This window comes from Heterocephalus glaber, unplaced genomic scaffold, assembly GCF_053883595.1.
Source record: "Heterocephalus glaber isolate CG9 unplaced genomic scaffold, H.glaber_assembly_v1.0 deba00001543, whole genome shotgun sequence".
In the NCBI taxonomy this organism is placed as follows: Eukaryota; Metazoa; Chordata; class Mammalia; order Rodentia; family Bathyergidae; genus Heterocephalus; species Heterocephalus glaber.
Window position 1 is genome coordinate 4,229,862 of NW_028258336.1, and position 27,248 is coordinate 4,257,109.

At 32.9% G+C, this 27,248-nt stretch overlaps 1 protein-coding gene across 6 annotated transcripts in view; it reads left to right on the top strand.

Moving 5' to 3' along the window:
• Adamts6 (ADAM metallopeptidase with thrombospondin type 1 motif 6) overlaps positions 1-27,248 on the top strand; it is a 295,156-nt gene that overhangs the window by 18,543 nt on the left and 249,365 nt on the right. For all 6 annotated transcript variants that reach the window (XR_015442349.1, XR_015442350.1, XM_087189555.1 and 3 more), the window contains exons 5-8: positions 2,774-2,942; positions 8,187-8,401; positions 9,075-9,158; positions 9,675-9,820. Coding sequence is in view for 4 of the 6 variants with exons in the window: in XM_087189555.1 (XP_087045681.1) it covers positions 2,774-2,942; positions 8,187-8,401; positions 9,075-9,158; positions 9,675-9,820 (614 nt within the window). In the remaining 2 variants the exon portion in view is untranslated. The remainder of the gene's footprint in view (positions 1-2,773; positions 2,943-8,186; positions 8,402-9,074; positions 9,159-9,674; positions 9,821-27,248) is intronic.

Genomic DNA, 27,248 nt, shown 5'->3' on the forward strand with positions numbered 1-27,248 from the left:
CAGTGTAGCTTCTTGCTATTTCTCAAATACTGCAAGTGTCCTCCTACCTCATTCTCTTTGCGTTTGCTGTTTCTGCAGTCTGCTGTTTCCTACAATATCTATTTGACTTGCTTTATGCTGGCTTCTATTCAAAAATCCCCTTATTGGAGGGAATGTCCCCAACTATCCTAAATAAATTGTATAGTTCTTACTTCCTCTTACTGTGCATTTTTTCATTCTTAATATTTATTGCTACCTAACAAATAATTTATCTAATTAACTAATTACTTTTTTTCACTACTTTTATTAGAATAGTAAGTATTATGATAGAGCTGAAGCTTTGTTTGGTGTACTGCTATATTAATACCACTTAGCACAATATTATTCCCATGATAGCCAGCCAAAATGTATTTGTGGAATGAATAAATAAAGCCAGAAACAGCCCTTAGAGGATAAGAGAATTGTACTATATTGGTTAAGAGCCCAGGCTCCAAAGTCAGTCAAATGAATTTTTTATTTAATTTTGTTCTACCTGAGTTTCTCATCTGCAAAGTGGAGCTGATCACAGTACTTACTTCAAAGAGGTATTAAGATTAAGATAATGTGTATAAACATTTTACAGAATATCTAACGCATAAAATCTCTTGATTGCCCTTTCAAAGTCCTTCTATAATTTACAGATTTTACTTACCCGGCCTTGACTCCATTTTCCACCAATAACCTTTGTTTCTTGTCCAGGACTTTACAACTTCCTATTGCCAGAGACTAGGGAGACTTTAGTGCCCTGTCCTTTCTAGACAGTATCCTAGATTTCACTTTCTACACTTCCCCCTAGCAAAATTTTTATTAAAACTTGTACATTTTCTGCAAGAACTGCATGCTGTTTTCATTACAGTATTAAGCTACCTGGTAAAACATTTAATGCTCAGGTATTGTAGTCTGTTAATGGCATGCTGTTACCCTTGTCAGTATTTACGTGTAATATAAAGACTATTAACCATAATCTAAAGCAAACAACAGTAAAAATAATATACAGTGACTAAGGGCTGCTTTTTTTTCATTTTTTGAACTTATTTCATGTAGGTTATAGGTAAGAGCACTTTTGATTTTGTTTTATCTTTCTTTCCAAGCAGGTAGTACTTAACATGAATTTCTCTAGACAGCACCACAGAGGTTGAGATTTCAAAGGGACCTTAGAGATTACATGGTCCAGTGGTTTTCAACTTTTTTTCTTTTTGAAGCAGCAAAACCCTTTTCTCATATGAAATGTTATGTGGAAACTTAATACACAGATTAATAAAAAGCACAGCTGATTCTAAGCCCAGGAATCCAAGCCATTTAGATCTCCCTTTGTTGTCTGGGGCAATCTCCGGAGGGCACTTTCAGCAGGCCTTTAGGGCTCCTAGAGTGCTGTTTTAGAACAGCTAATTTAGACCAACCCTTTCATTTTTCCAATTGAGGAAATACATCTACAGAGTTTGTGTTTTATCCAGTGTTACAAAGTAAATTAGTTGGATTAATTCTCTCAGGTGCCTTTCTTAGGAGAACACTATTAGAAAAGGGGGGATTTTTATTTATTTTTGGAAGTTCTTCTTTTTGATGCAAATAACTTTTACTATAAGAAACTCTTTCTGTGGCTATAACTGATATAAGGGAATACAAGAGCTATCCCTTCGCCTGAAGAAAGCAAATAATCTAGTCGGGAAGTACGATCCAGTTGAAAAGTTGTATTAGATATAAATAAAAACTTCAAGATTTGAAATGGAACAAAACCGCGGCATTAATTGAAAGTAAATGATAATGATAACCTCTACTGGAGCTCAGAGGAGAATGAAGCTATTGCATTTGGGCTGAAGAAGCATTTAAAGAGAGGATAAAACAGCTGAGTAGCACTTGGCTAAATGTGTAGATGTAGTGTGACATGTTGTGAATAACAGCAGAGTTTTGTTTGAATTTCAGCACCTTTTCTTTCCTATATATAGTACTGGGCACATTCTTGATCACTGAGCCTGTTACTTCATTTGCAAAATGGGGATGTATGTTAATTAAGGAATACTAATTAGTGTAACATCAACCTTAAAATGTCAGTTGTTATCACAATAAAAATTTATTTCCCCCTATATCAGTGTTTACATCAGCTGGTTTTCCAAGAAAGAGATCATTCAGGGACCCATGTGCCTTGCCTTTTTCTACCTCCCCTAGATCTTTCCATTTAATTGGCAATAGAGAAAGAGAGTGAAGAATTCCATTGGAGAGATGTTCAAGGGCTTGGCCTGAAGGGGTTATACAGTCCTCTGCCCATTTCTTTCTTTCTTTCTTTTTTTTTTTTTTAGTACCGGGGATCGAATTCAGGACCTTGCACTTGTGAGGCAGACAGTGGCACCACTGAGTTAAATCCCTGGCCCCCTCTGCCCATTTCTTATTGGCTGAAACTTAATGACAAAGCTATACTTAAATACAGATGGTGTAGTTAAGTTTTGTATACAATTTGGGAAGGAGATAAGCTTTGAAATTCACATAGAGTTCTCTGCTACCTCTCAGAGTTGTTAGGAAAATTGGAAGAAATATGTCCAGTATATGTAGTGGATAGTATATAGAGGTATTTAAACATCTTTTTTAAAGGACAGAAATTTATATGTTTTACTGAGGACAGATAATAGACCAGCTTTTTAAATTAGTGTGTATTTTAACTCTTTTTTTTGGAGAGGTGTCAATTTGTTTTTTATTCTTGGTAATAATGATAGCTAATTAAAGTGATTCTTTGTGGTAAATCCTTTGTTTCTTTTTGTTTTAGCATGGTATTATTGCTACAGAGGATGAAGAATATTTTATTGAACCTTTAAATAATACTACAGAGGATTCCAAGCATTTTAGTTATGAAAATGGCCATCCTCATGTTATTTACAAAAAGTCTACCCTTCAACAACGACATCTCTATCATCACTCTCATTGTGGGGTTTCAGGTAAGTATGCAACTTTTGGAGAGCATATGATTTTGTATTGCTGCCTTCTCTTTCTTCTGGACAGCATAGTAAGGCTAACAATAAAAGTAAATGGGAATTTGAATGATTGGAATTACGTCCAGAGCCCCCTTAAAATTTTGCCATCTACCAATAATTATAAGTCAATTTAGAGGCTTTTTGAGAAGTCCTTAAAATATAAGTCTGTAAAACTTAATGTATTTTTTTTTCTTAGAATGGATTGAAAAAATCTTACCTTATCCAGATAATACTTATAAGTTTTATTTATAGATGTTCCACAGTACTTTGTATTGTTTTGTTGGGTTATATTTTCACATTAGTGCATAGTGGGAATCTAAACACTTGAATAAGACTTGAAGACTCACATTTCAGAAATTTACAGTTCATATAATTGGACTAGAATGTGAGTTTGAGAGATGGAAGTGAGGTTCATAGTGGTTGAGGGGAATAGTTGTGTGTAATGAAAGTGAAGGGTTAATAGGGGCCAATATGAAGGGCTTACCGTATTAAGGTATTTATTCTAAGTGACCTGGAACCTTGTTAAAAGAATTTAAGTAGAAGGAATGGCATAGTCAGACTCTGGCAGCTATGTGAAAACTGAATTAGAGAAGAACAAGATTAGAGGTACAGAGTTAGGAGAATGTTAATCTAAAGTTAAGAACACTGAAGAGGAATAGTACAGTAGATATACCACAGCATAGTGAAAAAACTATGGGCTTTGATGTAGTTTTGGACGGATTTCCTAACCCTCTGAGTGCTCATCTCAGCTCATACTACTCAGTCAAATTGTACCTAGTATCATTATTATTAAGATGACTGTTTCTGGTATTTAAAGATCAATTACATTTTTAAAAGTTTTTTTTCTAAACTTGTTCTGTGTAGTTCTAATAGCTTCAAATAGTGGCAAAATGTTTCTAAGGGAGATTTCAATTTAATGTGAAGAAAAGTTTACCAATAAATAGATTGAATAAAAAATGCAATTGATTACCTTGCGAATTAATGAATGAATTATCCTTTTGTTTCCTCTCCGTGTTCATTATGGGGTCACTTTTCTTCATTCTCAAGGATTTAAGTGGTCTTTGGAGTACTTTGTGCAACAGCATCTTATTCTGCATGTTTTCTTCTTAAATAAGGATTTAAATATCGCTTAGACTTTTTGTAACAGAAAGTCCTTGTTGGTCAAAAATGGTTGGTTCTAGAAAAGGCCACTAAAATAAGTAAATCCACTTAAAACATGAAATAAAATTTCTAACTAAACAATGAAAAAGTTTGATTGAGTAGTAAAACTGAACAGTATCAAAATAAGTTTATTTTATCTTGTATTTAATTAAATTTAGGTTGTAAATACAATTATATATGAATTCTTTAAAAACTATGATTCAAATATTTAGTTGTTTATTTTGACACTTTCCTGTAATATAATATCCTTCACTTTATGATTGTAAAGTAGATCACTTTCTGTAAAAAATATTTGAAGATTCATGTTAGGTGTAGCAGTAGATGTCTATAATCCCAGATACTAGGTAGATTTCTAGTTTGAGGCCAGTGTGAGCAGCTTACTGAGACTGTGTCAGAATAAAGTTAGGAAACCGCTAGAGATGTAACTTAGTGCTCTCTAGGTTCATCTCCAGTTCCACAAAACGAAAAGAGAAAAAATAAAATTGAAGATTTCATCATATTTTGAAAGGCATGTCATAATCTTTTCATATTCAAATTACTCTTTTCTGAAGTGCCTGTTACATTATTGTACCTCAGGCAGACTTTATTTTTCAGTGATTAAACAGGTATTGAACATTTCCAAACCCACTTTTATTGCTATCAGAAAATTTTGCCCTTTTGGGGAGAGATTTTTGTCTTTTTTACTGTTTTGCTCCTGGCTTACTGATACAATTTCCTAAGTAGTACTCTGTTTAGTACATTCTATGAGTTTGTCCCTAACACCAGTCCATTTAGTTCAGACTTAATTTTCTTTTTAGACTACTGTACTGACTTTCTAACTGCTTGGTCTCATGTCTCCCAGTTTATCCTATTTTTAGTTAAATCTGTCTTTGTCACACTTTTAAACACTTCACTGCCTTCGCATTAGTGGGAATATTGTATGTAGTAGCTCTTTGAGTTCCAAGAAATATTACTAGATATTATTGAGAAAAAAAAGTACTTTTTGTTAATAAGTTTATGAAATGTCTGGCCAAGAAATTAATTATGAAACTGATTTAACAGCGTAGGCCAAGTGAAAGATGTGAATTTAGAGACACACATTACCAGTTTGTTATGAGCAAGTCAAATTAATGTAGAAATATAGGATATAAAAATCCTTTGACACTGGTTATATTTGTGCCATATTCAGATACAGAATTTTTCCATTCTAATTAAATTCAAATTATGAATTTTAAACATTTCTTAAGGATGTCATATCTGTTCTTTTTAGAAAACCTAGACAAAAACCCAAAAATTTTATTCTTGCATCTAGAAATAACAATATCCTTTCATTCCATTGATATAGATAATATTACCTCTATCTTCATTATCTACTTGCTTACTCATTACTCATTAAATAAATACTTATCATATCCAGCATATTGGATTAATTTAATCTTTGAAATGAAACTGAATATGCTATCTCTATTGATTTTGTTCATTATGTTTCTAAACATATAATATTAAATATATAATTATATATGATTATATATAATGTCTTTGATGGGCATTCATAAATAAAAAGTTAGAGACTATTAAAAAAATTTGTGTTCCGATAGCCAGGCAAACTGACAATTAAAACAATAAATTTTGAAAAATATGACAATTAGAAAGATGATGATAATAGCAGTGAAATTACCCAGAATACTTTTTGTTTCGGTTTTTTTTTTTTTTTTTGGTACCGGAGATCGAACTCGGGACCTTATATTTGAGAAGCAGGCGGCAGAACCACTGAGCTAAATCCCCGGCCCCTAGAATACTTTTAAAGTGAAAAATAACATTGCTAATTGTTTAGTGCCTGATAATATCTAATTCTTCTTTCAATACTTTAAAATACAGAAGAATTGAAAGCATCAAAGAAGCAGAAATGGCCAAAAGATTGGAAATTAAATCTTATGTTTGGATATTTAAGCTATCTAGTCAGAGAAAGAAAAGATGAAGGATGGCTTGAATACATGCATGGTTTTATGATCACAGAAGACTGACCAAGAAAAAATTGAAAATATACTGATGCAGAAAACATTTTGTCTGTTTCTCAACAATATTACTACCAACACAGTGGCTTAAACCATATACATTTATCATCTCACAGCTTTTGTAGGTTAGGACCTGTATGGATGGGTTATCTGCTTAGCCTCAGCCAGGACTGGGTTCTCATCTGGAATTTTGACTTACAGAATATTTCCTTGGTCCCATGGTTCTTGGTAGCATTCAGATATTTTGTGGTTTTAGTTTTTTTCTGGTTGTCAGAGGCAAGCTACAGCTCTTTGCCATGGATTCACCAACATGCTAGCTTTCCCCAAGTCAGGAAGGGAGAGACTAGAATATACAGGTGCTATAGTACTATGCAACCTAATTGTGTATTTACATACACATAATCACTTTTGTCCTGTCATCTTTGCTGTATTTATTGAGTAGAATCAAGTCAGAGGCCCTACCCATACACAAAAGGAAAAGGATCAAAGAGGAGTGTGAATGTCAAGGAGTGGGGCCCATGGAGGCCAACTTATCAGTCTGTCTTCAACAAGACATAAGGAAACACTCGCTTTCTTGGAATATACTATTGAAATAAGAAGTGGAATGTCTTTGCCATTATTGACCTTTAGGAACAAAGATAATCATTTAATTTATATTAGTTTTGAAGGTGATTCTTTTCATGATCATTTCCATTTCTAATTTCTTAAAATTTATCCATCCTACCAGTGCAGTTTTTAAAGGGAAAAGGCTAATGAAGTTAGAAGAATGAGAATAGTATCATTGTCAAATATGTAATAATATTAATTTAATTTTCCCTCACTAATTGTTTCAGTATTAGTAAGAAAGATTTTCAGTTTAATGTAAGGATATGAAAGTGAGGTGTGTAGAGGACATCTGCTTGTTCAAGTTTATTTAATGAAGATGAATACAAATGAGGCAGTGTATGCAATACAAATGTAAAAATGTAATAAAAATGTTCCTCAGTACAGAAGGACGAAATGTCTAGAAAATGAAAGGTACACTGTGATCCACACTGTCTTAGTTATTTTTCTCATTGCTGAGACAAAATACTCTACACTCAAAGTTACAGGAGGAAAGATTTATTTAGCTCACAGTTTGTAGAGGTTTTAGTCTATAATCGACTGGCTCCAAGGCAGCATGGCACATGGCAGAGGGGCAACAATTCGTGGCAGCAGAAGACAGCTAAAGCAACAAGGGAATTTAATAGCGTCTTTCTGCCTCTTTTATTTATCCAGACTACTTAGGGCAGGTACCACTCACACCCTTAATCCTAGTGCCCTTGAGCCTGGCATTGCACCATGAATCAATCACACGCTCTAGATTCAGCTGCCTTTGAAAAAGTTGAACCTACAACTGCATGAGGCTTTAGAGGGACATCTAGACACAAGCCATAACCCACAAAACAGTGTGATTTAAAGCAAATTGTGCTGGAGTCATCTTTCCACTCTCATTTTAGACTTTGGAAAAGGAATAGTATAAATATATATGTTCATAGTCATAGGCTGCAAAATTATGTGAAAAATTAATTCATAGCCTTTTAGAATTGAGATTTCTGAAGGAAAAGAATTGATTCTAAATCAGATAGTTTAATAAAAGCATCTTACTCTAAAATAAATATTCAGAATCATTTTAGGATTAGATTTTTGCAATATCATTGTTTTCCATCAAAACTGTTTATGGCTGTTTCAAAAGTTATGCCCCAATTGCTTTTGAAACAATTTTAAGGTATATATTCTAAATTTAAAAGCATTATGAGATAATAACTCACCGGAATAAAATGAAACAACTATTTGAAAAAATTTTTATTAGATAATTTATTTTATAGGTTTATTTTGTTTTCATGAGCAGTTGGATTTTTTTTTTCTAGATAATTAATTTGAAAATTTAAGAGTTTTTCTGATTGTTGTATTTCTTCATCCCCTTTTGGAAAATCTTAATATACTAGAGAATTTATGAGAAGCATATCCACATGAAAAATCTGTAAATAAATATGGTAAATTGGTGAATCTATCTGAATTGTTTTTATTGTAGACCTTCCAAGAAGTGACAAACCTTGGTGGCTGAATGACACATCATCTGCATTTCCTTCTTTGCTACCAATTAATGATACACAAATCCACCACAGACAGAAGAGATCAGTGAGCACTGAACGGTTTGTGGAGACATTGGTAGTGGCAGACAAAATGATGGTGGGCTACCATGGCCGCAAAGACATTGAGCATTACGTTTTGAGTGTGATGAATATTGTAAGTTTGATCCCTCTATACAATATTTTATTTAGCAGTCTGTTATGTTTTGTACTACGTTTGTGAATATTTACTGTGAAATAAATAATAAGAATTAATCTTTTTAAAATAGTAAATAATTTTTTAAAAATTTATTTTTTGGTAGTTGGGATTGAATCAAGGGCCTCATTCATGCTCTACCACTGAGCTATATTCTCAGCTCCAGTACTGGTCTGTTAATGTTTAAGTTCCATCAAAACAAATTTAAAGATGACCTTATTATTAATTTTTAGATAATATTTTCAATATGTTGTTAAATATTGTTTAAGCAGTTTTATTTAACTTGAAACAGTTCACTCTTTTTTTTTTTTGGTACCGGGGATCGAACTCAGGACCTTGCACTTGTGAGGCAGGTGTGGTGCCACTAAGCTACATCCCTGGCCCAACAGTTCACTCTTAATTACAGTGATGAAATTCATCTCTAGGAGAAAATATTTCTTGATGTAGATATGTGTAAAAATTTGTTGCAAGGCATCTTGAGGGTAGAGTTCCATGTAACGTAATATAAAAGGTTACCTTTTTATTTACATAAAGGTTAAAGTCATAAAATATTGTTTTACCAGTTTAAAAAATCAAACTATCATCCTGTGATTTTTGTCTGACTTTGTGTCTTTTCTTATTTTCTGGAGGTCAGGTTGCCAAACTTTACCGTGATTCCAGCCTAGGAAACGTTGTGAATATTATAGTGGCCCGCTTAATTGTTCTCACAGAAGATCAGGTAAGAATGAATTAGTTATAAATTTAAACTCTTAGGCAATGGAAATACTTATTAGAAAAGAATGTATTTCCTCATTTCTCCTCTTATGTGCTGGTTAAATGTGATTCTTAATTCCAAACATGTAATGTTTTAAGCAAATTTTAAATACTTTACAAGAATATGTCTCATATCTTGTTAAAGCTTTCTTTCCTATGTGTGTAAGAGTATGTTAGATATATGTTTCAGTATAAGGATGATCATTTGCATGGCATACTTTGTAATACTGGTTTTGGTTGATCTTGCATGCTGATAATCTCACTTATGTTCATATTATCGTTAAAGCTGGAACTGTAAAGAATGTCTGTTCAATAATAAACTAAATGAACTATAGATCAGTTATTGCAGAGATAAAAATTGGAGAGATTATTCCCAGAAACCACTGGTTCTAATTATACTCCCACTGTAGCCTTCAAAAGTTTTAACAACTGACCTTAGTAATTTGTTTGGAACATTTCTGGTATGCATGTTGTATTGCAGCCAAACTTGGAGATAAACCACCATGCAGACAAGTCTCTCGATAGCTTCTGTAAATGGCAGAAATCCATTCTCTCTCACCAAAGTGATGGAAACACCATTCCAGAAAATGGGATTGCCCACCACGATAATGCAGTTCTTATTACTAGGTATGGTTTATTGCAAGTATTTTTCCTTTGATTGTTTTGTTTGTTCCATGTGTTTGGTTCTATCTAAAAGCCTCAGTTAGGTAATGAGTATAGAAAGAGCAAAATAGTAATAACTTTCCTTCTGTTGGTAAATCATATTTATAATATTTAATTTGAAGCACATATATGATTAGTTAGTTGAACAAAATACCCAAAGCATGAGAAAATACTTATTTTAAAAATAAAAGTTTAGCTGACTGTTGTGGTGCACATCTGTAATTCTAGCACTCTGAGAGGCTGAGATAGGAGGATAACAAATTTGAGCCCAGCTTGGGCAATTTAGTGAAACCTTGTCTCAAAAAACAACAAAAAAAGAGCTGGGGATATAGCTCAGTGCAAAAGCTCTGGGTTCAGTCCCAAATTCTTTGAAAAAAAAAGTTACTTTTTGTTATAACATATATTAACCATTCTTACTTCCAAGTTGTTTTAATTTGTGTTGATTTATTAAAAGGGAAGAGGAATTGGTTGTTACACAATTTACTCACCTGTATATCTACTTAACTGAAAATATTTAAATTAATACCTAATATAAGGAAGCAGATTTATTATACTGTTAGCTTTTTTCTTAAGAAAAATTGTTACTTTATAATAACCTAGTGGTTCATATATTGCTTTCCAGTTTTGCAAAATTGTATTCAAATCCTTTTTATTCTTTACTCCCTAGTAACAACACTGTGAAGTAGATAGAATTATTTTTCCTCATTAGAAAAGAGGAAATTAGTTCAAAATAGTTAATTAAGTTTCTTGAGGTTACTCAGCTAGTAGGTGAAAGAGTAGGAATCGAACCTGGTGATCTTGTCTTTGATTATACTATCATTTCTATCTTTATGTTTAAAATTTTTTGTTTCTTTTGAGATGAGGTCTTGCTGTATTGCCCAGGCTGACTGGCCTCACTCCTGGGCTCAAGCAATTATCCTGTCTCAGACTTCAGAAAAGCTGGGCCAGCTTTGTTTTATTTTTTTAATGATTTGTCAGAAAATTATGTTTAAATAGTTTTAAAGTAAGTGTGTCTTTTGACCTCTTTTCAGTATTTTAAAGTAACATTAGCAATAAGCAAAATGGTAATATTATTCTGTCTTGACTAAGAATAACCTTTGTTACTTTTTTAAGGCAGTACATAACATATACTTCATCTTTGGTGTGATCATTTGTATGCTCATCGACTACATTAAGATGTATGTAGGGAGTTTAAAAATATATAATGTATATATTATATATGAAATATGTTTACATGTTTAGCTTTGAAAAATTTTCCATTAACTGAGTCATATAGTTGAAGTTTCTGAGTTTATTAATTTCTGCAGTTATACTCAGTTTAATTGAGTTTATCTACCTGGTATCATAAAACAGAAACTTTTGTTCATGACATATTTGCTGAATAAAAACATAGTATGGTTCTATGTACATATATATTGACATCAGTCTGATTAACTCTACAATCCCTCAGAGTCTTGTGGTCTGGAATGTTCCTGAATATACTTTAGGAATTAAAAATACACTGGGAGTTTTGCTAAATTAGAGACCTTTGTGTAAAAAAAATATGGATATGATTAGTGTAGATGAAAGTACTGCAGTTGGGTCAAGAAATAATTAACACTTTGTATTTGCAATGGTAATAGTATAATTTAAGAAGGTAAAACAGAAATGTACATATACAGTTAAGCTAACTTGTTATAAGACTTTCAAATTATCTTTAGTAAGCTTTGTATTTTTATAATTTATTTTTTAAATTGACAAAAGTATATATTTACAGTGTACAACATGCTGTTTTGATATAGTATACACTGTGTAATATCTAAATTATGCTTTAGCTTAACATGCATTACTTCACATACTGCGTTAAACTTTGTATTGACAAACTGTAAATTAACAATTACTTAGGACTAAACCCCTACAATTTGATATATTATTTAAGCTACTTTTATTCCTGCATGAAATCAGGAAATAATTACCAAAAGTTTAAAGTCAAGCCAATTTCTAAATTTATCATGTGGTAAGATATTCAAGAAATCCATACATAGTCTGAAATTCAATAGGAATTTGGTGATAGAGTGTTTACTAGCATTATCATCCATGATTAGCAATTATCATGACAGACTAATGCATACACTTCTTGGCTTTCTCTTCTACAAAGTACTGGAAACATGTGTTTCCATTTTTAAGATATTAACACGTAAGAGTTTATATATTTAGGGTTCAAATTATAGTCTGAATTCTTTTTTTTGGTAATAGTTTTATTGAGATATAAACCACAGACCATATGATTCACTGATTTGAACTACAATTCATTTTTTTTTTTTAGTATATTCACAGGGTGTCACTGATTAATTTTAGAATATTCTCTAACTCACGAAGGAACTCATTCTGTATTCCTCTCATTCTGGTCTCTTTTACCCAACCCTCAGGCAAATTTGAACCTAACACTGTACAGATTTGTCTGTTTTGGACCTTTCATAAAGAATCATACATTAAGTGGAGAGCCTTTTCATGGCTTGCTTCTCAAGAAAACCTTAAGTTTCACCCATGTTGTGGTATATGTTAGTACTATATTCTTATTACCTAAGTTCTAAGAAAGTCAAAATACCTAACTTTTAAGAATGCCTTTGTTTATAGGCTATTTTAAAAATTGTTATAGTTTTATAATTTTTCTTTAGTGAAAAGAGCAGAACTTGTAAACACATCTTAAAGTATAGAAGTAAAAAATGCACACTAAGTCAAATAATTTGGTCTTTAAAGTGGTCATATTTATCCGCTTAAGGGATCATGACTGTTTACTTTAGGGTTGCTGAATTATAAAGGTATTAGAATTTCCAAAGTAAATTAACTAATGATTTTAGATGGGAGTTTAAAAATAGCTATAAAATGCTTTCTTGCTAGAAATGGGCCTGTAGTGTATAGATTTAAACAAGTTTTCTTATTTTTAAAAAATGTATCTAGCAGGATTATATCTTGGCTTCATGATTATTTATGAGAACAGATAGAAGAAAGGGATATTAAATATTATATATTAACATTCTTCATGTTCATCTGATTTTTTTAATCCTTGAGGAAATGCCATTTAAATATTTAATGACCTATTACTAAGCTTTTAAGAATGTGGTAGGCTTCTAGGCAACATAATATAAATTCATTGTGAACAAATTGGTTTTGATATTTGGATATTTTGAAGCATTTATTATTCCTGTACCACTCCAGTTCCGTCATTCCTGTTTGTCCCCTTACCAGTGCCTGTCCTCTTCCTTCAGTTTCCTTTCCCATTGTCCTTGCCTTGTTGGTTCGTTACTAAAAATTGTTTATCTAGATTCAATTTCTACCCCAGTCTAGGATTATGACAAACTAGGGTGATTATATGGTTTCTTGTGTAAACTGGAACATTTTTTAAGAGTGAAAAGTGGGCCAACCATAATCTTTGAGAACAAGCACAAACTAGCACTCAGCAGAACAGGCCTATTATAGCCATCTTAGGTATTAAGTATGCTTTTGAAACTTCAACTAAAAATGGAAATAAGTTGGTACTTTTCCCTCAGTGCCTAAGGTTGACTAAGTACATGTAATTTAATGAATTATTTTTGTACACACCTTGACTATAATACCGCGCTTTACTTGTAGTAGTAGTCTTTAAGCAGTTAAAGAAGAATGTGTTGTAATAACTACTTAACTTTAAGAAATAGAACTTATAGTACTTATATTGGTTTTATGGATATATTGATGTATGTATATAAACAAATGCTTATTGTGTGCCAGATGCTTTACAGATACTGTACTTAATCATTTAAACCTTAAAGTGCATGAGATAAGTATTGCTGCTGTCTACATTTTATGGATCAAGAAGGTGAGGCAAAAGAAAATTAAATGGGCAAGGCCGTACAGTAATTAAGAAAACCAAGATTTAAACTGAAGCAGGTAACTCGGCTACAAAGTCCTTTTAAAGGAATTATATAATTGTTCAACAACAAAAATATATGAGGAGATACTTTAATAATATTGACACCTGTAACAGGAGGACTTCCAATATGGCTCTTAGTAATCTCCACCTCCTAGTATTTTTGACTTTATATAATCCCCTCTGCTTGTGTGGGCTGGACCTATTGAAGTGACATTTTAATAGTATGGAGTCTTTCTGCTGAAGTAGAAGATATATTTCTTCATTTATGTAGATCTTCTTTAATTTCTCTCTGAAGTGTTTGGTGGTTTTCAGTGTTTTTTTTTAATGTGGCCATATTTTTGATGTTATAAATGATACTGCTTCTAAAATTTCATGTTATCACTGGTATATTTAAAAAGAATTGTTTTTATGACTTGATTTTATACCTTACAACTTTGCTAAATTTATTTAATAGTTTTAGTAGCTTTAAAAAATGGATTCCATTGGATTGTCTAAATGATAATCATATTGTCTGAGATTAAAGACAGTTTTACTTCTTTATGAATGAATTTTCTTTATTGTACTAGCTAGAATGTCTAGTACAATGTGTTCAAAGTGGAGAGAACAGGAATTTTTGTGTTGTTCCTGATCTTAGTGGGGAAAGTATTCTTTCACCACTCTGTAATATTAACTGAGTCTTTTCTTTCTTTTGATGGCCTTAATCAAGTTGAAAAAGTTTCTTTCTATTCCTACTTTGCTGAAGTGTTTATCAAGAATGGATGTTTAGGCCAGGCATGGTGGCACAGGGGTGTAATTCCTGTTCTCAGGAAGCTGAGGCAGAAAGATCACTGTGAGTTCAAGGTCAGCCTGGGCTACATAGTGAGTTCAAGGCCAGCCTACACTACAGAGTGAGACCCTGTTTCAAAAAATCTACCAAAAAAAAAAAAAAAAGATTGGACATTGGATTTTGTGAAATGCTTTTTCTTGCATCATTTGAGGTGATCTTCTTTTTAGTTTTTTAATGTAGTGAATTACATTCATTGCTTTATAATAGTAAACCAACCTTGCCTTCTTGGGATAAACACAATTTGATCATGATATATTATTTATTTAATATAGTGAGATATGATTCACCAAAATTTTGTTTTTTTACATTGTATATATGATGGATATTGTTCTGTAGTTTTCTGTTCTTATAATATCATTGTCTGGTTTTGGTATTAGAGTAATTTTGACTCCACAGAATTGGGGAATATTTTCAACTTTCAGTTTTTCATGAAGTGTTGGTTTTATTTCTTCCCTAAATGTTTTATAGAATTCACCAGTGAAACATCTGATTAGGAGTTTTCTTTGTGGGATGATTTCTACATGATCAGTTAAAGTCATGTAATAGATATAGGGCTCTTCAGGTTATCTGTGATTTTATTTATTTATTTATTTATTTATTTATTTATTTATTGTGCCATGAATTCAATTCTGGGCTTTGTGCATGCTAAGCTGCTAATGAAGTGCTGTACCACTGAGCTACCCCACAGACCTAGGTTATCTTTGTCAGTGAGCTTTGGTAGTTTGAGCCTTTCAAGGAGTGTGTTTATTTCATCTAAGTTGTGGGTTGTATTGGCATAATTCATTAATACATAGGATGTATGCTAACATCACTTCCCTTTGTGATATTGTTACTTTTTGTCTTGTCTCTCTTTTCCCCTCCTGTAATCTCTGGCTAGAGGTTTTAATGATCAGATCAAATTTAATTGCAGTGACTTTATCTTTTGCTTTTCTGTTTTCCATTTCATTAATTTCTATTGTGATTCTTATTTTTTTTTTTTTTTGGTACAGGAGATCGAACTCAGGACCTTGCGCTTGCGAGGAGGCGGTGGCACCACTGAGTTAAATCTCCTTATTGTGATTTTTATTATATCCAGTGTCCTATTGGGTTTAATTGATTTGGGTTTAATTTCTCTTTTGTGGTGAATGCTATGGTTATTGGTTTAAGACCTTTCTGCTTTTCTGATGATAGGTGTTTCTAATGTGGGTATTTAGAATTATAAAATGTCTCCCTGAATATAGTTTTATCACATCCCACAGATTTGAGTATAGTTTGTTTCCACTTTCATTCAGCTCAAAATACTTTATAATTTCCATTTAGATTGTTTCTTTTTGACTCATAGGCTATTTAGAATTATGTTATGGCATTTACTTCTAAATATTTGGAAAATTTTCCCCAGAGCTCACCATTATTTATTTCTAATTTAATTTCATTGTGGTTAGAGCATATAATTTGTATGACTTGAGTGCTTTTCAGGTTATTAGGATTTGTTTTATTACCCAGACTATAGTCTTTCTTTTTAAAATGTTTACTTGCACTTTAGAAGAATGTACTTTCTGCTATTGTTAGATGGACTGTTCATAAATATCAGTTAGGTTAATTTGGATGTTTATGGTGTTTAATTCTTTTCTATCTTTGCTGATTTGAACAACTTAATTATAGTTAATTTTTGGATTTTTCTCCATGTTTGGGGTTGTTGACTTCTTAGATCTGATGTAATCAAATTTTGAAATTTTTGCCATTACTTCCCAATATGTGTGTGTGTGTGTGTGTGTGTGTGTACAGTGTGTGTGTGTGTGTTTGTGTGTGTTTTGGTACCAGGGATCGAACTTGTGCCTTGTGTTTGCAAGGCAGGCGGCAGAACCACTGAGCTAATCCCAGGCCCCTTCCCAATATGTTTTAGTTTTAAACCCTTTCCTTTCCTTTGGCGATTTCAACTGGGCATATGTTTGGCTGCTTGAAGACAGCCCACTGATGCTTTATTACTTGAAATTTCCTCTTCACTGTGTTTTTCATTTTGGATAGTTTCTATTGCTGTATCTTTAAATTCATTTACTTTTTTTTCTTGCAACGACTAATCTGTCTTTGGTCTCATCTAATTTATTTTTTCATTTAATGTCTGTTTTTTCATTTCTAGCAATGTAATTCTTTTCTACATCTCTTTATAGGGTTTTAAAATATACAAAACTATTTTAAAGTGTATGTCTGCCAATTTTACTGTCTGTATTGGTTGTGGATTGATTTTGACTGAATAAGTTATTTTCTTTATTATATACTGTATTTTCCTGCTTCTTTGGATATTTGACAGGTTTTGACATTGTGTTAGTCCACAATATTGGGTGCTGAACATTTTTGTATTTCTATAAATATTCTTGAGCTTTTCTTGTGGAATGCAATTAAGTTCTTTGGAAACTGATTCTTTTGTATCTTGCTTTTAAAATTTGTTATATGTAATAGGAGGAGTGCTCACTTAGTCAAGGGCTAATTATTCTCCAATACTGAGGAAAGTTCTTTCTTGGAACTCTGTACCATGTCCTGTGAATCATGAAATTCTCTAGTTGGACTTGGTGAATATAGGTTCCTTATCTAATACTGTGCATGTGTCCAGCATTGTTACCTCTACTTCTCTTGGGTGATTGTTTTTCTGGCTTTTTATACTTATTTCACATGTATGAGCTGGTCAATATTCAGGTAAATAGACATTGGGACCCTTATAAAAAAAATCACCAAATACTCTCTTTGTGTAGCAGTTTCTACTCCTGTGAATTTTAGTTGTCTTGGTTTCTTACATTTTCTGCTCTTTGTCTCTAAGAGATCATGTAAACACAAAATTAAGTTGTGGGTGTCAGGTGTTATATCTAGTGATGAGAAAGTTGACTAGTACAGATGTATTTTCAGAAATGTTTGAGTTAGAAGCAATAATCAATGAAAAGTATGACTTTATATTCCATATGGGATAATGGGAGGGGGCTTTAAGATTTTGGTGATTAAAAGACTTCCTGCTTTAGTTAGGGGCTTATTGTAATATACTTTTCTTCTCATGTTTCAGAGTAAAATTAAGGGTAGGTCTATTTTTTTTTTTTGGTTTTGTGAGACAGTCTCACCCTCACTATGTATCCCAGACTGGCCTCGAACTTGCATCAGTCTTCCTGCCCCTGCCTCCTGAGTGTTGTGATTATAGGTGTGTACGCCCAGCTAAGGGTAGGTCTACTTCTGCCAGTTTTTTTCTATAATAGTTTCACCCAGATATAATTTATACTCTATACGTTCCATCCGTTTAACATATACTGTTCAATGGTTTTTAGTACATTCTTAGAATTGTACAACTACTACCACAATCAAGTATGAACATTTTCATTGCTCCAGAATGAAACTGTACCCATAAGCAGTTGTCTTTATTTAGTCTAGGAAACCACTAACTATTCTGTCTGGAAAAGTATTAGGATTGCCACATACCAAGGGGCTGTGTTGTGTAACAGGGGCCCTAGGTGGAAAAAAAAAGTGCATATTATCTACTCATCTTAGGTGTAGCGTGTAAACTGAAGAGCCAGTTTGGTGCTTAGTGGATAGGTGAGTACCCCTGGAGTTTCTTTGGCATCTACATACTTCTACTTTTCAAGGAGTTGTAGAAGAATAATGATTATACCTATGCCAATGAAAATGACTAAAAATAGTAACACTTTCTCAGTATATGCTTAGTTAACCTTTTCAGGGAAATGCAGACTACAATGGAAGCTACTGTGCAATGGTTTTTGAGCTTTGGAAGTGAATCTATTTGTTGTATTTCTCACACAACCCCCCCCCACCCCCCGCCCCGTCTCTCTCATTGGTGGAGTATTAGGGCTCAAACCCAGGGACTTCTGCAAGCTAGATAAGCGCCTCTACCAATAGGCTAAATCTCTAACTTTATTTCTTCTTTTCTCCTTTTATATAAATGATTATGATTTCTTAAACCAGGTATGGTAGTACATGCCTGCAGTGTCAGCACTCTGGGAGGCTGAGGCAGGAGTACCGCAAGTTTGACCCTAGCCTGGGCAATTTGTTACTTAGTGGGACCCTGTCTCTAAAAAAGTAGTGGTAGTGGGGTTGGGGGACTGGATTCAATCTCCAAGACAGCAAAACAAAACAAAAGCTAAGTTAGTATGATTAGAACTTTGGTTATACATTTTGTTTTAAAATTACATCTTTTTTTTCTACAAATACATCTTTAAATTAAGGATTTTTTTCCAACTGTTGTTTTGAGCTGACTTTTTTTTTTTTTTTTTGATACTGGGGATTGAACTCAGGACCTTGTGCTTGCGAGGCAGGTGTGGTGCCACTGAGCTAAATCCCCGGCCTTTGAGCTGGGATTTTAATCTTTTTATTTTTATTATAAATTTTGGTTTTGTTTACTGAATAGAAATTTGCACTTTGATTAAGCTCTCCTTTCTATGTTTTGGACTTTTATAAGCTAGTTATATTTGCAACGTGTAATCATCCTAGTTTCAGAGGTCAGTGCATTTAGAAAGGAAAACATAATAGTTGTCTTGGGGGTTTGACTAAATGCATCTTAAACCAGATGCAGAATTGATTCAATGGCTAGATAAATATAGGGGTTGGTTCAGCTTCCAACTTGACTGGGAATGAAGTAATAAGATAAAAATAAAAAGAGAAAATTTATTTTAATTATGTTGCTATTCATTACTCAGCTACATAAAAAAACACGCTTGTATTTTGAAGTGGTATTTTTATGTATTGTGTACATTTTTTGGTACTATGATTACATAAGTATACTGACCTCCACAGATATAGAATCTGTAGTTTTCAGGATGAAGCAAGAATTAAATTCTTGACAACTGTAGTAAAAATAATGTTTTCCTGAATATTGCTAAATATAGCCACATTTTCCTATGAACAATTAGTTATTCCACTTTAGACTAAATTATTCTTAAGCAAGGACCATAGTTTTTTACCTAGAAGAGCCTAGCAAATAGGAGGCGTCCAGTAATAGTTGGATAAATAAAAGCTTGACTGAATAAGGGAAGTATGAATGTGAGTCAAAACTTTTTATAATCCTCTTTACCACTAGATAACATTCATGACATTGGAATAGCCATTGATAACATTCTGATACTAATAAGAAAATATTTTTGAAGCGGTTCCATTGATTTTGGACTTTACCATGTAACTTGACTCAAATAATGTGAGTAACAGCAAAAATCGCATAGGCAGAAGCTTCAACAACTTGGCTTTTGAATAGAGTGTAATGGCTCCAGACAAAGAGTTTTAAAGTCGCAGACCAATAAAGACTGTTAAAGATGGAGGAAGTCTGGGAGGCTGAGGCATGAAGATTGTGTTTGTGTCCACCTTCGGCAGTTTAGCAATTTAGCGAGACTTATCCCAAAACAAAAAAGAATAAAAAGGGCTGGGGAATGTAATTTAGTATGAAGATTATGGGGTCAGTCCCCAGGACCTCAAAACAACAGCAACAACAAAAGACTGAGGATCCTTATAAAAGAAGATGAATCTACAAATTACCTTCTACACAAAATTTAAAGTGATTTTAGGACTGGAAGGAAACAGAGAAAATGTAACCAAGAAAACACAGGCATAGGGTATCTACTGTTATTATTAGTCTTTGTATATCCTTTCAGAATTTATTTATGCTTATAAGAACAAATATTGCCAGACACAGGGCACATATCTGTAATCCCAGCTACTAAGAGGATCACAAATTTGAGGCTGTCTGGACAGTTTAGCAAGACCCTATCTCAAAATAAAACTTAAAAGGGCTGAGTTGTACCTTAGTGGTAGAGCTCTTGGGTGGCATGTACAAGGTCCTGGGTTCAATCTCCAGTACTCCCCCAAAAGTAATTACAATATATGTCTCACTTTTTTCCCCTCAGAAGATTTTAAAGTACTGGTTAAATTTCAATAGCTACAGAGTTCTTTGGGCTTTCTATATTTTGGTAATTAAGTTTAGTAAATTATATTTTTTGAAGAATTTATCCATTTCATCTAAATTTTCAAATCTTTTGGAATAAATTTTTTTTATAAGTGTTATTTCCCCTGCCAGACCCTGCAGTGCTGGAGCCTTAGCACAGGGCCTTGTCCATGTTGGATAAGCACTGTACCACTGAGCTATACTCCCACCCCCTATCTTTTTAATTTTCGTACCATCTGTTGTTATAGTTCCTTTTTATTATATTTTAAACATTGATAATTTATAGTTTGATTTTTGAAATTTTGATCCCTTTTTCTGGTATTTTTCTATTATTATCATATGGGTTGTTTTCAAAATACACAATTTTTACTTTGGTGAACCTACTTATTTAAAATCTTGATTGTGTCTTTTATTAACATCCCTCCTTACTTTTATTATGTGCCTTAGTCTCATTCTTTTTCTCCCCTCTTTAAGCCTCACTTTTAGTTGGATATTTAGTTCATTAATATTCTGCCTTTCTTGCCCTACTCCCCTAAATAGAACCATATTTGCCACAAGACAGTGTAGGCTCTGATATGTAGAATTTTCATTATTGTCTATTTCAATTATTTTAAATTTTAGCTATTCCTTTTTTGAGGTACTTTGAACTGAATTTTAAAATTTCTAAACTCATTTAAAATAAGTATTTTTAATTTGTTTTTAAATTTTTTTTTGGTACCAGAGATCAAACTCAGGATCTTATGCTTGCGAGGCAGGTGCAGTGCCACTGAGCTAAATCCCTGGGCTGAGTGTTTTATTATCTTGTCACGTATTTGTAGTAAGAGAATATGGTCTACATGAAATTGATTTTTGGAAATTTGGTGAGATTTACTTTGATCAATTCTGAATATTTTTTTCCTTTGGTGGTACTGGGGATTGAATCTAAGCCCTTCACACTGAGCTACATCCTCACCCCTTTTTTAGTTTTTATTTTGTGACAGGATCTCACTATATGTTGTCCAGGTTGGGCTTCAACTTGCAGTCTGCCTCAGCCTCTCAGCCTTCCAGACTGGGATTATAGGCATGTACTACCATGCTTGGTTGACTCAAAGTATTTGAGAACCATGTTTATTCTACTAATTTTGTATGTAGTGTTCTCTGTATGTCCACTGAATTAAACTTAATCAATTGTTTTGTTCAATTCTATTATTGTGAAACATCTCACTGATTTGGACTTGTCAATTTATTCCTGTTGTCACTTTTTGCCTTATAAAGTGTGAGAATATGTCATATTGAAACAGGTTTGGAATTGTTATCTATTCCTTTTTTTTTTTTGTACTGGGGATCGAACTCGGGTCCTTGAGCTTGCGCAACAGGCGGCGAAACCACTGAGCTAAATCCCCGGCCCTTGTTATCTATTCCTAGTGCATTAAATCCATTCACATACTCACAATCTGTAAAAATTTCTTTTCCATTACCATTTTAACTATTTTTCTTTGAGGAAAATCTGGGTGCAAGGTCACATAACATACCATTCTTTCCATTTTCAACTTTTTTTTTCTTATTATATTGTTGCAACAATTGTTCTAAATTTTCAAACATGCTGTTACATGGAGTGACCAAGTCCGGTAAAGGTTTTGGGTGACAAAAGTAGCAATACCATTGGTTATTTTCATTCTTTATCTTAGCTCCTTTTGACCCAGGTTATACAGAATGCTTTTCTTACAAAAGGCATTATGGCCAAAGTCACAACAAATCAAGTATCCACCTTTTGCACACCATTTACATTGTTTATCCATTCCATCTGAGTCTTAGCTAATATCATCACACATGTAATACTTAAAACAGGGCCAGGGATTTAGCTCAGTGGTTCTGCCACCTGCCTCTCAAGTGCAAGGTCCCATGTTTGATCTCCAGTACCGAAAAAAAAAACCAAAAAACTTAAAACAATTCATCCAAATAAGAACTCAAACGATTGACCTATTGTCTCCAAGCTAGCTGTGCAGCTCACAATTCCATGATGCCTATTTTCTTTCGACAAGCTTTGCATAATAGTATCATTTTCTGAATTTTCATTAGAAGCATCTTCATTTACAGTTTCATCCAAAAGTCTTTCATCATAAGAGTCTATGTACTTTTACAATTGAAGGTTTCCTTTTTAATCGTGGTGATCCTGAAGATTTCGATTTTTCTGAAAAGCAAGTTCCTTCTTCCTTGCTGTTTTCCATCATATCAAGGTTATTTCTAGAACCACCGATTTTATATGTGCTTTGGTTCATAACAAGTCAGACTCTTCTGATGAATGTGCCAGGAAGTCATGATGCTTCTGCACCGATATATTCAACTTGCTTTTGAGTTTGTAGAGGTTAGTTTTATAGTCCCCTGGCTCCAAGGCAGAATGGATGACATGGCAGAGGAGAGTTGCTCACAGCATGGCAATGGGGAAGCAGCTACAATTTTTTCTAACAAGCTTCTATCATCTTACTTATGTCTATTTATCCTCTTTGATATATAATGTCCTTTATGTATCTTTGAATTCATATCTTTCATCTATGCTGGGCATTTCACAGACATTAGATTTGCAAATATAGCTTTCCTTTAATTCTTCGTATTTTCTCCTGGGTTTCTTTTGACATCTGTTTTGCTTCCTCATTTAGCCAGCTTAATCTTCTTTTTTTTTTTTCTTTCATAATTTGAAGGTTCTTAATTCTATCTTCAGCTATGATTAATCTGCCATTTAATTTATTTACTGAGTTTTAAAAATTATACCTAGTGGGCCGGGGATTTAGCTCAGTGGTTTCACCACCTGCTGTGCAGCGCAAGGACCTAAATTCGATCCCCGGTACCAAAAAAAATTATACCTAGTATCTTTTTAATTTTTTTTTTCACATCTCCCTACCCATTTTGACGTTTTTCCTTGCTTTTAAAATATTTTATTTCATTAGAATGTTTAATACTTTATTTCCACTTTCACTTTATTCATGTGTTCATTTCCCTATGTAAAATAAAAAGTAGATTTAGCTTAGTAAATTTGTCTTGTTTTACATTGGTTTTTTTCTTAATAATAAAATAATAATGTTTTGGGATAATATACCTAGAAATGGCTAAATTAGACTAGGGACAGAGAGGCCAGTTACATGATAAAAGAAGCCTGCTTCAGAATTTGAGAGTGGAAAATGTGTGGTCAGCAGAAACATCACAAAGACAAGTCTATACTGTAAGAAAACCAAGAAGGAGTAGTTAAAAAAAAAATCAAGTTTCAACTTCTGGGATGAGGCTGATTTTTACTTACAGGTGTGAAAAATTTGAGGTTATTGCCTTTGAGATTTGAAAGTAATAATAGAACATTCAACAAAAGAGATAGAGTAGGTAGGAGAAAATATAGATGTAGCATTCAAAACAGTAAATGTTTGTATGGCACCAGGGGAAAGAAAGTTGAAACCAGCGAGCAGGGTGTTGTAGTAGAAAAGCCTCCAGATGAATTAAATTCAAAAGGGAAAGAACTGCTAAGGAGTTAGATTTATATATAATCAAAATTAGGTCCTAGAAATAGTGTCTGTCAAACAGTGTAGCTAAGAAATCAAGGTAAATAAAGTTAGTGAAACAATTCATAAATTTATTGACATAAATGTCTTACTATTTTTTCCTGTAGAATTGACTTGAAGTTTTTGTATACATATGTACTTCTTTTTCCTAAATAGGCCATCTTGTGCCTTACATGTGCAACTTTAATGTTTATTTGATCTATTACTGTGTTTCAAAATATATTGTATATGATAAAATCATTAGTGAAGATGTATTCTCAGAGATTTAATCTGAAATGCAGCAGTAATGGAAATGACCCCCTCAAAGTTTAGTACTGCTAAACGTGCATTCCATTTATATATTATTCTAATAAATTAATTGATTTTTATAGTAATAGGTTTTATAGTAAGATCAATAGATTTTATAATATTTGTTAACTTTATGAACCTGTTTTTCATTCATTGACAAGATGACAAACTAGTTTTAAAATTCTCAATTTACACAAAATACATTTGATTCATAAGTGAATGAGACTGAGGCACTTAGTCTTTATAAATTTGATTTTCCAACTAAAACTGCCCATTTAATTGCCTAACTTCTTGAGTTCTTTAGTAGATCCCGTGGGGGAATAAAAAATTTGACAGAAAAGCTGTGATTTATTCTTTTTTTATTATCTGTGTTTCAAAGTGGAATTTTCTTGCTTGGTTACACTTAAGGAAAGAGAAGTAGTGATGAAGGGAGAGAATCAAAGTAAGCTATGGTTTAAAAAGAAAAGAAGAAACTATAGCAACCATAGCTGGAAAACTAATTTGACTTCTTTAGTTTTATTTTCTTTCAGCTAAACCTAGTGATGAGAAAATTGCTGGTCTTCTGCTTATTTCTTATAAATGCTGATGTTTTTTTTTTGTTACATACAAAAGAATAAATTAGGATATATAGATGAGTTATGTAGATTTATTTCTTGTTGGTATTATTTCTCATATGTAAATACAGGATAGTTCCAAATAATGGGATTTTAGAGTGTGTTTTTTAAAAGTGGTAGCTATTAGGGCCAGAGACTTAGCTCAGTGGCACCATGCCTGCCTCAGAAGTGCAAGGTTGTGAGTTCAGTACCAAAAAAAAACCAAAAAGAAAAAAAGGAAGGTAGCAGCTATTAAAGTATATAATAAACTGTAGGCAAAACGATATTGGTAGTTTACTCTTTGTATTTTGTGATTAAAATTGAGCAACAATCCAAAAAAGATTAAAATGCATTAATGCTTTAGTTTTGTTTATTCCTTATTGATTTTCTTCTTATACTGACCTGAAATTAGTTTTACCCACATTTAAAACAATAACATAAAGAAAATGTTTTATCTTAAGAACAGATTTTTATATGAGGCACATCCCCAGTCTGCCTTGTTTTTTATTAAAAATTCAGATAGAATTCAATTATTGTATAAAATTCACCTTGCAAAAATGTGCAATTTGGTGGTCTTAGTGCATCCACAAAGATATGCAACCATCACCACTCCATCAAGGTTCTCCAGATAGAGCCAATAGAAAATATATGAGGGATTTGTTAGGGGAATTGGCTCACGCAATTATGAAAGGTTAGCAATCCCAGAACAATCTGTATGCAAGCTGAAACACTGGGATTTTGGCAGCAGTGGCCAGGCCAAGATCAAAGGCCTCAGAACCAGGGAAGTGGAGAGTGTACCTCTCAACCCAAGGGTGGAGGCCTGAGAACTTCAAGACCTGGTGGTATAATTTCTAGAGTTCAAAAGGTAAGATAGCCTGTAATCCTGATATCCAAAGGCAGGATGAAAAGAGTGCATCCCAGCACCAGGACAGAGAGGAAATCACCTTTTTGTTTTATCCAGGCTCCTCCCTGATTGGAGAGTTCTTGCACATAGGAAGGGCAGCTCTTTCCCCCTAATTCCACTGACTTATCTGCCAACAGCCTATGGAAGCATTTTCACAGATACACACAGCAACAATCCTTTACCAGTTTTTCCTTTACCAGTATTCCTTAATCTAGACATTTGACACCTAAAATTAATGATTATAATTACTTCTTAATCTCTGATCCCTTCCATTACCTCGAAAAAGAGACATGTAGGCATTAGATGTTATTCCCTTTTCCCTCCACCATTAGATAATCACTAATTTACATTCTTTCTCTATAGATTTGTTTATCCTGTACATTTTATATAAATGGAACCATACATTATGTGACTTTTGTACTTTGCTTGTTTCCTGTAGCATAAGGTTTTTAAGGTTCCGCAATATAACTCCATGAATCAGTACTTTATTCCTTTCATGGCTGAATAATATCCCATTTTATAGTTGTACCACATTTTAATTGTACATTCTTCACTTGATGGATTTTTAAATAGTTTTTCTTTTTTGGCTATTATGAATAATGCTGTTATTAATATTGATGTGTATGTTTTTGTGTTGACATATGGTTTTGATTCTTTTGGGTGTGTACCTAGGAATGAAACTGCTAAGTCTTATGGTAATTCTATGTTTCTTTGAAGAATTTCCAAATAATTTTCCAAAGTGGCTACATCATTTTAGATTCCCACTATCAATGTATTAGAGTTCCAATTTCTCCATGTCCTTATCAATACTTGTCGTTGTCTTTTTTATTGTAAGTGTCCTTGTGGGTATGGAATAATATCTCATTTTGGTTTTGATTTAATTTTCCCTAATGATTAATTTCTTTGATTATCTTTATATGTATTTACTGGCCATTTGATTATCTTCTTTTGAAAAGTATCCATGTTGATCACTCATTTCCTGAATTATCTTTTTATTATTTATTGATTTATAGTAGTTTTTCATAATTCTGTATACTAGATTCTTATCAAATATATAATTTGTGAATATTTTCCCCATTCTCTCTATTTATCATTTGATTTTTCTTGTTAGTGTTTTTCTGTTTTTTTGGTTTTGTTTTTTGGTTTTTGTTTTGTTTTTGTGCTGGAGATCAAACTCAGGACCTTGTGCTTGCCAGGCAGGCACAGCACCACTGAGCTAAATCCCCGGCCCCTTGTTATTGTTTTTTAAATCACAAAAATGTTTTACTTTCAATGGGTTCCAATTATCTTTTGTTGTTTGTGCTTTTAGTACCATACCATGTCCAAGGAATCATTGCTTAATATAATATTCTAAAGATTTAATTTTATGTTTTGTAAGTTTATTTATCTTACAGTTGTAGCTCTTACATTTAGGTCTTTTATCCATCTTGAGTTAACTTTTGTATATGATGTGAGGTAGGGGCAAA